This window comes from Diadema antillarum, unplaced genomic scaffold (assembly GCF_040938485.1).
Source record: "Diadema antillarum isolate AM-2024a unplaced genomic scaffold, OU_Dant_1.0 seq00000461_RagTag, whole genome shotgun sequence".
NCBI lineage: Eukaryota > Metazoa > Echinodermata > Echinoidea > Diadematoida > Diadematidae > Diadema > Diadema antillarum.
The window spans coordinates 1,050,296-1,063,123 of NW_027271432.1; the positions used below are offsets into that span (position 1 = coordinate 1,050,296).

At 39.8% G+C, this 12,828-nt stretch overlaps 1 protein-coding gene across 1 annotated transcript in view; it reads left to right on the forward strand.

Moving 5' to 3' along the window:
• Window positions 1-12,828, forward strand: part of LOC139733134 (ubiquitin carboxyl-terminal hydrolase 34-like) — a 118,785-nt gene that overhangs the window by 42,957 nt on the left and 63,000 nt on the right. Inside the window, 19 exon segments of the mRNA XM_071643975.1 lie at window positions 255-373; window positions 1,430-1,942; window positions 1,944-2,227; window positions 2,494-2,861; window positions 3,485-3,615; window positions 4,100-4,227; window positions 4,485-4,574; window positions 5,027-5,034; window positions 5,037-5,124; window positions 5,701-5,723; window positions 5,726-5,782; window positions 7,539-7,693; window positions 8,088-8,201; window positions 9,098-9,197; window positions 9,709-9,871; window positions 10,223-10,349; window positions 10,599-10,904; window positions 11,270-11,458; window positions 12,111-12,239. Of these exon segments, the coding sequence (XP_071500076.1) occupies window positions 255-373; window positions 1,430-1,942; window positions 1,944-2,227; window positions 2,494-2,861; window positions 3,485-3,615; window positions 4,100-4,227; window positions 4,485-4,574; window positions 5,027-5,034; window positions 5,037-5,124; window positions 5,701-5,723; window positions 5,726-5,782; window positions 7,539-7,693; window positions 8,088-8,201; window positions 9,098-9,197; window positions 9,709-9,871; window positions 10,223-10,349; window positions 10,599-10,904; window positions 11,270-11,458; window positions 12,111-12,239 (3,092 nt within the window).

A 12,828-nucleotide genomic window follows, 5' to 3' on the forward strand; every position in this document is an offset into this window, starting at 1 on the left:
TATTAGAATCCATAGTAAATAAATGTAAAGAAATCTTTTACCGTTATATATATTATTTTACATAGATTTAGTTCATTGTTAGCAGAACTGCACCTTCAAAGATTAGTAATAGTGAAGGTGCTTGAGAGGCATATAATAAAATGATAATGCATGAGCAGACACAGTGGATAAATAGTAACATGTGACCTGTCATAAGCGTGTATGTTACCTGCTGCTCTAAATCCTGATGTTGAGTTGGACGTTTGTTTTTTCAGTTCCGCTATCCATTGGAAACAACCGAAATAACAGCAGATCTCTGGACATTCCTGGCATGAGGGAAGACCAAGAAGGGGCGTGTCATCGCTGTTTGCACTGTGAGCAGCGTGCTGAAGAGGTATGGATATAGATCTATGAGTGGGACATAAGTTCTTCACATTAGGAAACCAAACTCAAATATCAGTGTGGATTGAGTAAAAGCTGCAATATTAGTGGAACACAACAGTGAAAGTTTAAGGAAAATTGGGCAATTGATTCAAAAGTTATGATTTTTTTAATGTTGTGGTGCTGTCATTGCTGGATAAGGAGACTGCTACACTTCCTGATGTCATTTTGGACAACAATGTAAAGAAAATATAGGGTGAATTCCACAAGATCTGATTTTTCATGAAACATATTACACAACTTGATACTGGCACAATGTTATGGGTAATATTATTCTCCCTGCTTGCTGAAAGAGGTAAGTCAAGTGCTCTTTCCTTATGCTAGAAAAGTGAAAATACATTTTTATTTTATTTTTATTTTTGTATATTGTTCTCCATAATGACATTAAGAAGCATAGAAATCTCCTCAAACTTTCACTGATGTGTTCTAATATTGCTACCTTCACTTAATTCACATTTATATTTTAAGTCAGTCTGTTAGGTTTCAGAATGTTAGTGTTCGGGTTGTGAGAATCAATGTCCCTTGCATACCTGTCATGTATGTTGCCATTGAAACCAGTTGAACAGTGAGGAGAGGTAGATTATGGTGTGAGCATCACATCTATTTTGGTTTCATTTTATGTAGATGTATAGTTGAGAACGTGTGTCACTTACAGATTTCTGATCAAACCACTACACTCATCTTGCCTGATGTTGTCATGTTTAGCCACAATGTTGTTTTCGTATATTGCTGATCACTTGGTAGAGGTCATGCTCATTTTGAATAGGTACTTAAATTTATTTGAAAATTACACGCACCTTGTATTAATGCTACAGCAGATATCTTTGTGTGTAGAGGTCAATTTGACACTAGTAACTTGTCCGGACCAGAGTAAAATATTGATGAACCTTACCTGCATCTTCTTTATGTTGGCTACCCAATGACTCAGTGTAATCATTCATTGCAGTGCAATCAATGTCAAAAAGTACGAAACAGTGGATAGAGATATTCTTTATATTTCCTTTTACAGGAGGAGCACCTTGATGTGGTAGGTTTAGATCCAACTCACCTTGAGGACCATGCATCGTCTGAAGTTATGTGCCACCATGACCCTGATGACCATCGGTCAGTCCACTCGCACAGCTCCAAGGCCAGCCATGCCGAGTCCTGGCGATCAGAGAGTGATGTGGCCTTGTGTCGTGGCCACCACAAAACTTCCCGTCACTCCTCGTCCCTCTGCGCCTCAGATCAAGATGATTCTGACAGCATAGACTCTGAAAATGAAGCCATGGCTACAAGCCCTGATCAGACGGACAGTGGTAGCGATGCCTCAGAGGGAAGCTATGAGGACAAAGGGGTGCAGTTAGGGAGTGACTATGAGGATGTCAGCAATGGGAGTGATATGGAGATTGGTGGTGAAAGGGAGAGTGCAGTGTCAAGGAGGGAAGAGGTGCACCGGCAACGAGAAGTCTTGAAACAGCTGACTCGGACACTTAGACATGGGAAGGAACCGCAGCACCATGGGGACATTGGGGGAGAGCAAGGGGGGTGACAGCTCAGACTCCAGCCCAAGTATGGAGTACAGGAAAGTCCAGCGAGAATTAGTGCTCTCACCGAGTGAGTTAAACACCAGCCCGGTCAAGCTAGCACATGAGGCTGTGGTCAGGGGCAAGTTGCCTACCATCGATGAGTCACCAGAGTCGGAGACTCATGGACTGTCTCCAAGAGACTCACACAATTCTGAGGAATACTTCCATGGACAGAGTGGTGTGGATGTAGAGATCTATGACTGTCCAAGGTTCCTGCAGAGACCAAGACCTATCAGAAGGTAAACAAATTCCTTCACTGCATGCCAATCATTTTTATAGTTATTGATGATTAACAATTGTTCAAATGCCTCTGTATGCATTCTAATAGGCAATTCTAAAAATTACAATTTTTGTACCAAACAGGTGATTCTGCATCATTGAAATGTAAGTTATGTTTTGGTAGAAGATCATTCTTAATCATTGCAGTTGATTGGTATTCATAAGTTACACTTGGTGTTGGTGTAAGACTTAACAATACATTTTGCTCTTCCACTTGTGTGTCTAGACCAATGATGATGAATCTCATCTACCCCCATCAACACCACCATGATGAGGAAGATGAGGATGATGATGAGGAAGGAGGAGGCAGCTGCAGCAGCTCCCAGGCCAGTGCAAAGTCTGACAAGAACATGGCTGACTTTGATGGGGAGGATGAAGAGGATGAGTCCAGTTCGGTGTGTGAGGATGCGTTGGCACAGCTGAGTGCCCAGCTCAGCCAATTTGATCAGCATCCCGACCATGCCCACCACACCCATCACCACCACCATCATCACCACCACCATCACCATCATCCACACCGCCTGCAGCCACAAGTGAAGGGCAGGCCACGACCTATTGCCAATGTGTCTCCAGTTCAGAGAAGCAGGCTTTCCAGTAGGTCTTTCTTTCTCAGCCGTGAAGATAGTGTAGTTACATCTAATTGTTTCTTTAGGGTTTGTGTGAAGTAACTCAGTAGACTTGGTCCATCAAGGAAGGGGACTGTGTACATGTTTGCATCCTCTAATTTCATTTAGTTATTTTGCAATAAAGCCTAAAATATAAGGAGATATCACTATTTTTCTCATTAAACCATAACTGTTGACGGTTTAGTCTAGAAACAATTTTATTGTAACTATTGTTTACATTTTGTATATTTTGCAGTTAATAATGCTTATTGACTTTTTTTACAATGGTCGTTTCTACCCCTAACTCGCATTTCAGAACTATTTTGAAGCACTAAAGCTGGGTTTTTGTTTCATCTGTAAATGGTAAACAATGCCTTTAAAGTGCATGATTAAGCTCATTGTATTTCTAATAAATGAAGTAGTGAGATTGAGAAGTCAAGCAGTAGCTAGGATCAGTACAATGTTACAGATATGGTGCTATATGAATATCATAAATCATTTTTGCTATTGTTTGGATCATATCTTTTGTCCAAAATCCTAAACTCAGATTTTGAGCATAAAATCATCATACCAGTTGATAAACTGATGTGCCATGGATTTGCCCCCTTCCAGGTTCATGTTCGACACAGCGGGAGGAGGAGGATGAGGAGGGTCACATAGTACCCTTTGGGGACTTCAAGTTTGAGGATGTGTGCAAAAAAGCACATACACTCCTGTGGGACCTGGTGCAGGATGAGAGTGCTGTGAGTTTTCATTGGTGCCAACATATTTTTTTTTTGTGTAAATACACATCAGTATGACCTTGTTGAAGAACAGTCTGTAGCTGATACAAGTTGCCGTGGAGAGCGTGATGAAAAGCTATGTCATCTCAGTGGTACTTTTGACAGTAGTCATCAACTTTTAAATGTGGTGATTGTGCACAGATCTGCCTCCTATATTACACAACTTCAGCCAATGGCTAAGCGCAGCCAGGGGCTGAATTCTTTAAGCTCTCATTATACATGAAACACAAATTGAATTTCAATTTTTTTTTTTCATTTAATTTTCTTTTCTGGTAGTATCTAACCTGTAGCGACATTGATGTGAAATTTCATGTCAGCCTGTACTAATGTATTTGTGCTGTATCAGATTCTAGTAGTTGAAAAAGTTATTAATGCGTAAACTGTACTAAAAACAGAGTGTTAAGCCCGTATGTTTGTGTTCGTTATGTTTGTGTGTGTATGTCAGGTTCATCTCAGTGAAGGACTGTCCTCGGAGGCTGAGAAGCTGCTGTGTTCCTTGGTCTGTGTCTTTCCAGAGCGAGAAATCCGGATGAAATTTGTGGAAGGCTGCCTAGAGAACCTCAAACAGCACAGGTCAGTCATTGCCTTCATGCATGAAGGGTGTGAACACATGACTCTTTGTAGAGAACTGACACCTATTTGGTTCGGAACCTTGGCATTTCTCTGTGACATTGTAATTGCTCTGAAATGATTAAGTGACAGTAGTTCATCAAAAGTTCAGGTTTGTTGTGTGCATGTTTGCAGAATTATCTGTCGGATTATGGTATGTTCATTGATGGCTATTATTGTTTAATCATTTTTCAAAAGTTGATTTTGTGCTCTCTTTCCAGGTCTGTGGTGGTGTCCCTGCGACTGATCCCCAAGCTCTTTGCATCCTTCCAGCAATACCGCAACAACTACAATACTCACTGGATTACTATGTGAGTTTCTACTCCAATCTAATCCCTCTGGTGTCAATTCTGTCTTTATCCCCCAAAGAATGTCATTTCTGGCAATTATCTAGTCATTAGTCCTTCCTTCCAAAAATATGTCATGGCGTTTGTGAATGACTTGTTAATGCTTCACCATTTTCAAAATTTCATGTTACATTACCTGAAAGCATTATTTAAAGGTGGAATCATTTCAGTTTTAAGGTGCAAATCTTCTGTAGGTCAGATTGCATTTGGTGATTCATATAGAACTAAGGAATGTAGAAATGTATTCTTCCATTGTAAACGTGTAAATGCGTACCTATATGTATTTCCAAAGGACCTTGTATTTGGTACGTCTTGAACAGTGTTAATGATTGCTCTGAATATTGGAAGTTTCTGTGTATTTGTGTATTTGAGAGAGAGGATAAAAGGGATTTGTCTTTCCCCTGTTTCCTTGCCAGGTGGGCTGAACGGAGCTTGGGATGATGAGCCTCTTCTTTGCTGACCTTCTTCACTACACAGGGCAAGTCCGGCTGGCCAAGAAGCCAGACAAACAGCTGTAAGTCAATTCATGCAACACTGCCACTAACACAGACTGATATCTTATCATGTGCAATTATCTCAGCAGTACTGCCTTGTGTTTCTGCTTGTAAAGACTGGGATGAGAAATTCTGTCCCATGGAGGATGCTGCCACTTGTAATGATTGAATACTGAGATATAACCAATATATTGGATGTTATGTTATGTTTAAAGTATGTGTCAAACTTTAGACTCCTTCAATAGATATCTTGCAATCAGATATATACCAAACAAGTGACTACTTTCTTAAATATCAAATTATCAGCTAATAGGACTGGGTAGCCTTTTGGAAACCTTTTGCCTTATACATTATATTGTTCAGGTAAACAAGTAGTTCATGCTAACTTGTCATAAAAATGGCTAATCATTTGTTATTATTGTCAATCTGGTATCTGTATTGTACATATTTGTGTTCAATTTATATCTATTCCATGATCTAGATCAAGATGCATGTTTGTATTATCTCTCTTTTAAGGATTTTGAGTCTTCTGTAACAGTGGCTGTGAGAATATCTTTATATCCTGATTTTTGTTCCTTTTTTCAATTTATCTATAGCTACAGTCACAAAATGGAGATCCAACCAGACTCCAGTTCCTGACATGTGTGTTCTCAACAGGAGGGTCCCCAGATCACTTCAGTGAGTTCAGAGTGTAGATTTATTATGAGCATACAACGTAGGTCTATTGTGCACTAAGGTGTACACTGACCATTGACTTACATTTCGCAATGTGATTCTATTGGCCAGAGTGTTTTTTTTTTTTTGGTTTTTATACCCCCGCCAAACGAAGTTTGAAGGGGGTATATAGGAATCAGCGGGCGGTCGGGCGGTCGGTCGGGTGGTCGGGCGGTCGGGCGGTCGGTCCGTTGCAAATCTTGCGTCGCGAACTACTTCCTCAGTTTTCAACCGATTCCCATAAAACTTTGACAGATGTGTGCCTTGGGTTGTAGATGTGCAAGACATATTTTTTGACAGTACCCAAAAGTACGTTGCCATGGTAACGGCATATTATGGGCAAAAATGGGTACAAATCTTGCGTCGCGAACTCCTCCCACAGTTTTTGATCAATTTTTATGAAATTAGGTACAGATGTTCATCTGAATATGTTAATGTGCAAGACACATATTTCCGCAGTGGCAAAAAGTGCGTTGCCATGGTAACGGCATGTTATTGGTAAAATATAGGGCAAAATGCTTCATGGCAAAACTGCTTCATCAGTGTTCTTCCAATTCTCATGGAATTCATATTGAATGTTTGTCTTAGGATATAGGTCAGCATGACACATTTCTTGACAGTGACAAAAAGTATGTTGCCATGGTAACAGCTCACATATTATGAGCCAAAATGATGGAAAATTTTGTGTTGCAAACTACTTCCTCAGTTTTTGCCCAATTTCCATGAAACTTGGTACAGATGTGTGCCTTTGGTTGTAGATGTGCAAGACGCATTTTTTGACAGTACCCGAAAGTACGTTGCCATGGTAACGGCATATTAATGGCAGAAGATCAAGGAAAGATCTTGCGGATTTAACTACTTCCTCAGTTTTTTGACCAAAGCTTATGAAATGTGGCACACACCTTGATCTTGGTGGGAAGATGTGGAAGACATATTTTTCGGACGTGTCGGAAGCTGCGTTGCCATGGTAACGGCATATAAATGGCAGAAGATCAAGGAAAGATCTTGCGGATTGAACTACTTCCTCTGTATTCGACTGAAGCTCATGAAATGTGGCACACACATTGGTCTTGGTGGGAAGATGTGCAAGACATATTTTTTGGACGTGTCGTAAGCTGCGTTGCCATGGTAACGGCATATTAATGTTGGAAGATCAAGGAAAGATCTTGTGGATTGAACTACTTCCTCAGTTTTTGACAAAAGCTTATGAAATGTGGCACACACAATAGTCTTGGTGGGAAGATGTGCAAGACATATTTTTCGGACGTGTCGGAAGCTGCGTTGCCATGGTAACGGCATTTAAATGGCAGAAGATCAAGGAAAGATCATTCCTTGGGTAAGACTGTCGTCACGGGGCGGGGGTATTAATCACCTTCAGTGATATTTCTAGTTTTTTTTTTGGTTGTTGTCGTTATGCCTCTGTTTCATTTTACAATATAATTTCCATGTTGCATGGGAGAACATGGAGAAAAGAGACAATCATTACAGTGTGTTTATTTATTGTTTTTGATATGTAATTTGAATCATCATTAGGATTTCAGTGAATTTTTTACTGTTCATGTGAAATCTTTGCATTCATATATTATGCATCTGGAAAGATGTCTTTGATATGTTCACAATTCATTCAAATGTTATAAAATATGGAATGTTGAAGTCCTTCTTCATTTCTGTGTGCATGATATTTGTAGACATTTCTCATGTCCTTTGTTCCTACTCCCAGGATTGACCCTTGACCAGGTTGACACATTGTGGTCATGCCTAGCCTTAGATCCAGACTGTTCAGACGAAGCACTCAACTGGTTTCTGCAACAAGCCAATAACAAAGATCAACATGCCTTGGGCCTTGAGAACTTCAAGCATATCTTCTTCCACAAGGTGACATTTTAATTGGCTCTTTTTGCAAAGCAAAGGGAATTGTGCTTATGTGTATTGTGGTGCATTGCATGAATGATATTTGTTTGAGTGAAATGTGTCCATTCTGTAGTAAACATACTGTTGTGTTTCTTCAAGTTGTATAAGTTTGGATATGAAATCTTTTAAATGCCACAAGTGGGAAAATCAAGCCAGTGATTCACCAACATGTCACCCCCTGCTTGCCATGCCAAGGCAGAAACAGGCTAAAGTGAACATTGGAAATATGACTGTAAACAAAGAACTAATAAGCAAAAAAATGTTTTCTTTGTACTGTGAAAACAATGCATTTATGAGTCATCAGTTAGTAAAATGATCAGGAATATCTGAAATGTTTATATTATTTATATTTCCACAGATGCCACAGCTAGAACCAGAGAGTATCAGCATGACTGGCCTAAACCTCTTCCAACAGCTGTGCAGTCTGGCCAGACTAGCCAGCTCCTCCTCATACAATAGTCCTCCTGTCGAGGTAAAGCATGGTTTCCCTTCTCTGGATGTGGTCTTGGCATGAAGTATTTGATCTGGATATATTTGTTCTTAAATATGGCATTTAGCCCTCTGTGGCAAGGACAAGGTTGTGAGTGAAATCTGCACCTGGGATTGAAGTGGTTTTGTGCACAAGTTTTGTTCAATTATGTATTAATTCCCAGTGTGTGGTATATGCTAAAAAATGGATCAGCAAGAAGACAAAACTATGTATGACAATGCCATATGGTATATTCTTTTATAAAAAGATCCCTTTGCATACTGTATTTGCTGGCAATAAGACCGCACAATTTCTGACAGAAATAAAGCAGGATATTCCGGGTGAGATTTATGTGACATCACAACCAAATCATATTTTTTCCAACCCACCAAATCACCTGCTTAACCAACACATACCCATGTATGGAACTATGCAATGTGCCAGTGAGCAACTCTAACATTCAAATAGACTTAGAAATTTGTCAGGAATGACAAATTAGGTGATACGTTTAATCTGTGATGGGAGACGATTGGCCAAGCAATGTTTGAGATGTTCATCAAAGAGCAGGGAATCGAAGCTGGTACTTGTATCTTGCGGACGATAAGCTACAGGTTACACCCATACAGGATACGTATTGCACAAAATCTTCCTAATTTGTATCCTAAGTTTCAATGTCAGCAAACTTTAAACATAAGCCTGTTATCCAACAAAAACAGCGGAGGGCATATTACAATAGCCCAAAGTGTCAGCTACAACCTATCAAAATCAGGGATTTGGGATGCGATGCTGCTGCCTAATCCCTGGCATTTCAGTTTGCAGTGAGAAAGGTTTGTCAGAGTGTGGCATTTTTCAAGCAAGTTAGTGTTTCAAGACGCTTCCATCTGTCATTTCTATCACAGATGCCAGGCATTGATCACCTGTGGAAGATTGCTCTGAGAGCAAAGAACACTGATGTCAGTCTTTCAGCTATACAGTACATCAACTCCTACTACATCAATGGTGAGATGTATAATGCTCATATTCCCATTACAAAATGTCATATTATAATTTCTCAATATTACATTATCAGTGCATGGCATATATCATGTAGGCCTACTGTAACAGAATGTACTGATTTTTTTTTCTCTCTCTCTCTGTACGGGAAGAACATGATGATAATTATGTAGTGAAAGTCCATGACCTCTGAAAAATATAATGATACAAATAAAAATGGTGAGTAATAAAATAAAAAGAATAGTAAAGAGGATTAAAAGGAGGGGAAATTGATGGAGCTGTCATCAATAATAACAGTGAAAGAGTCCCTGCTGCTGCTAACAGGATTAATATACCAGGGATTATGATCTTGATTGTATCTTGAGGAAATTCACAATGATAATAATGACTGTGATGTTGGAAATGTCGTCAAAGTTGTTGATGATGATGATGATGAGAGTGATGGTAATGACAAAGATTACTCTGATGGCGAATTCCTAGTTGACACTGTTTATGTGTTTGCAATCTGGTATTACAGCAGGAAATGGCTCTCTTGAGAAGGAAGAGGAATTCATTGAGCGCTGCATGGAGAGTCTGTCTCAGGCTTCAGCAGACCTCAGCTTGTCTCGGGACGCCAGCTTGCTCATCCTCCAGAGGGGACTCATTCTTCTCAAAACTCACCTGGAGGCATTCCGGAAAAGGTCAGATATTCTTTGGGTGTGCATATAGTGCAAATTGGACCATGACTGTGATCAAAAACTTCAGACACAGGACTGTGTCCAAAGTTGAACACAAGATGAACCGACAACTGGTTGTGATATTATTGAATTTGTGGTGATATCTAGTTATAGCTGTCTATCAAGCTGTACTGGTAACTGTATTGGCAGTGGCATCCCCAACCTCTACTGCTTAAAATTCTTCGTGCTGGAGTGAATATTCTGTAGTACTAGCTTTCTTCTAGGGCTGGAATTTGCTTCCCCCTTTAACTTTGTGCTGTGAAAAAATCGAAGCCAAAACATAAAATCAAAAGGTGTGATGTGCTTCCTTTGCAGGTATGCCTATCATCTGCGCCAGTGGCAGCTTGAAGGATGTGGGATCACCAGTCATCAGAAGCACCTGTTGGACGGTCAGTCAGCGACCATCCGGGTCATCTGCCAGATTGCATCCATGCAAGACAAGGTGAGAAGAGGTTCTCAAAGTTCAGCCAGATAAAATATCTTTCATGAACTTGATAAGAAATACAAAGATGCGGTAACAGAGGTTTGTGTGTGTGTCTTGTGTCTTGGATTCACATTTGATGATAACATTTTGATAGGATTGTTTAAAGAGTGAATTCTGTCCCTTAACAAAAACTGTTGAGTGCATGCCTTCTTTTCAGTGCCTGTTTGTGTGATTTATAGGTCGCATATGTCCTACTCTTGCCCATAGTTCACATTGGAAATGAACCTCTCGGATCTTGTCGCTGACCTCCGTGCTGAGGTAACCCACGTCTGCAGCAAAATTCTTCAGCAGCAGTCTCCAGAGGGCAATGCACAGCTGAGTGCTTTGTATGCAGCTACAGCTCCAGAGGAGAAGGGTGCTGGTGACGAGCAAGGAACATCAACATCATCATCATCCTCGTCTTCCTCCCTGCCGATGATACCCGGCCCAGTTAGGATGATCTCCGCTGGGCACGAACTCATACCAGACCTTGATGAGAAAACTCTGAAGGAGATGAGTTTCAACGATGCTAGGGTCAGTGAGGCAACATCAAGCTTGTTAAATCAGGCAGTTATAACTTCTAAATCTGAGTTAGTTTGTGGACATAGCTTGCTTGAATGTGTATCTCCATGAATATTGCCCCTCCCCCAGTTTCTGATAAAATCTACTGTGTTTTCTATAGTCATTGCTACAGAGCTGCCAAATGTTATGAACAAATTGATTCCCTTTGAAAATCTTTCTGCCAACCATAGTTTGATTTAATTACCTCTTGTTACTAAGACATCCTCTTATGGATTTCCATGGCTTTTAAAGTAGCAAATGTTGACTACACCATTATCTTAAAAAAAATATTGAATTACAAAAATGTTGCATATTGCCTTCTCTGATTGACATTCCAGCTGGTTTTTGTGTCCTTTGGAGCAATAAGGAGGGAGAGGAAACGAGAGGGGGCGGACCAGCCAGCATCGTGTCTGCCACCACCCCCTAGGGAGAAGCTACCCATGATGCTCTTACTGGAAGAACCCCACTTTGGCTGTCTCTTCAACCTACTACAGCAGCTTAATGAACTCAAGTGTGATGGCCAGCTGGTCAGTTCTCATAGAGACCTTCTGTATTTCAGGGGTTTAAGGATTACCTCGATTTTAGTGTTGTTTATTTAAACCTGTTTTGTGACCAGCAAGCCTGCTGCTGAAAAAATGTTACATGTGACCAAATGCCAGTGAGTTTTCACAATGACGCTTTGCAATTTAACAATTCAAGTAGTCTCTAATTATTGTGAGAATCATGTTTGTTTCCATCACACACTTGTAGCAGGTGAATGAACTCTAGCTAGATGAATAGCTGGACACTTTACACTGCAGTGTGTATTTGATAAATTGTTGAGCTTTCATTATTAAAGATATACAATAAATGAGCGAATAGATTAAATAAGACCAGTTGTGTGACATACACTAGGAGCACATTAATGAAATGTAATGTGACAACCAAACAATTTTTCACACATACCTTTATAAACTTTGTATTACAAAAATAAAATTGTCTGAAAGCTGGCATATATGATAGTGTGACTGCATAAAATGTATATATTATGTATTTTGTTCATTTAAAGCTATTTGTTTGTAGGACTATGCAGACTGCATTCTCTTTTGCAAAATGAAAGCTGTTCTGTGAGATGATTTTTTTTTTTTTAATCGTAGATACTATAGAAAATTACATTCATTTTTTGTCTTTTCTCCATAGGAGGAAGAAGCACAGAGAGATTTGGTCAGCCGAGCACAGATGCTGTCCAGGAATGTTTGGGATCTTCTAATGCTGCTTCCCACAAGTCCAGACGTGCTGAATGGGTTCAAAACATTGCCAGCAGATAAGGTATAAAGTCTATTCAGTAGAAAAATGGGAAATTACAGTGGTACATGTACTTGGGCTCTTCCAACAAGGAGTGGATTGACCCTTTTTCATGACATGATATATAGCATGACATGATATATAGCATTATATGATATATAGCATGACATGACATACTGTAAAACGAGGAATGTTCACGTACATTTTAATTTCGCGAATTTCGCGAGAGCAAAGATTCACAAAATTAAAATGCACATGAAGGCTCTTGTCCACACTATATGCATTGAATGCCAGAGGCACTGCGCAAAAATTTCATGCTGTCAAAAAGGCCGTCGGCTCCAATTCGCAAAAATTTCATGCCGCTAGAATATCATGTTTTACAGTATAGCTTGACATGATAGTAGCATATGATATATAGCATGAAGAGCTGATGATAACGCCCATACCTTCTTAACTGTTGAGTAGGAAAAACCATTGTCAATTGCCAGGACATGCATGTTGTTTTTGCATAAGATTAACCTGCTGTCTCTAAGATTTGATAAATCTCCATAGAGTTAGCACATGACCACCATATTCCAGTCAGCATTGGGTTTGAGGAAAATATTCTGTAATA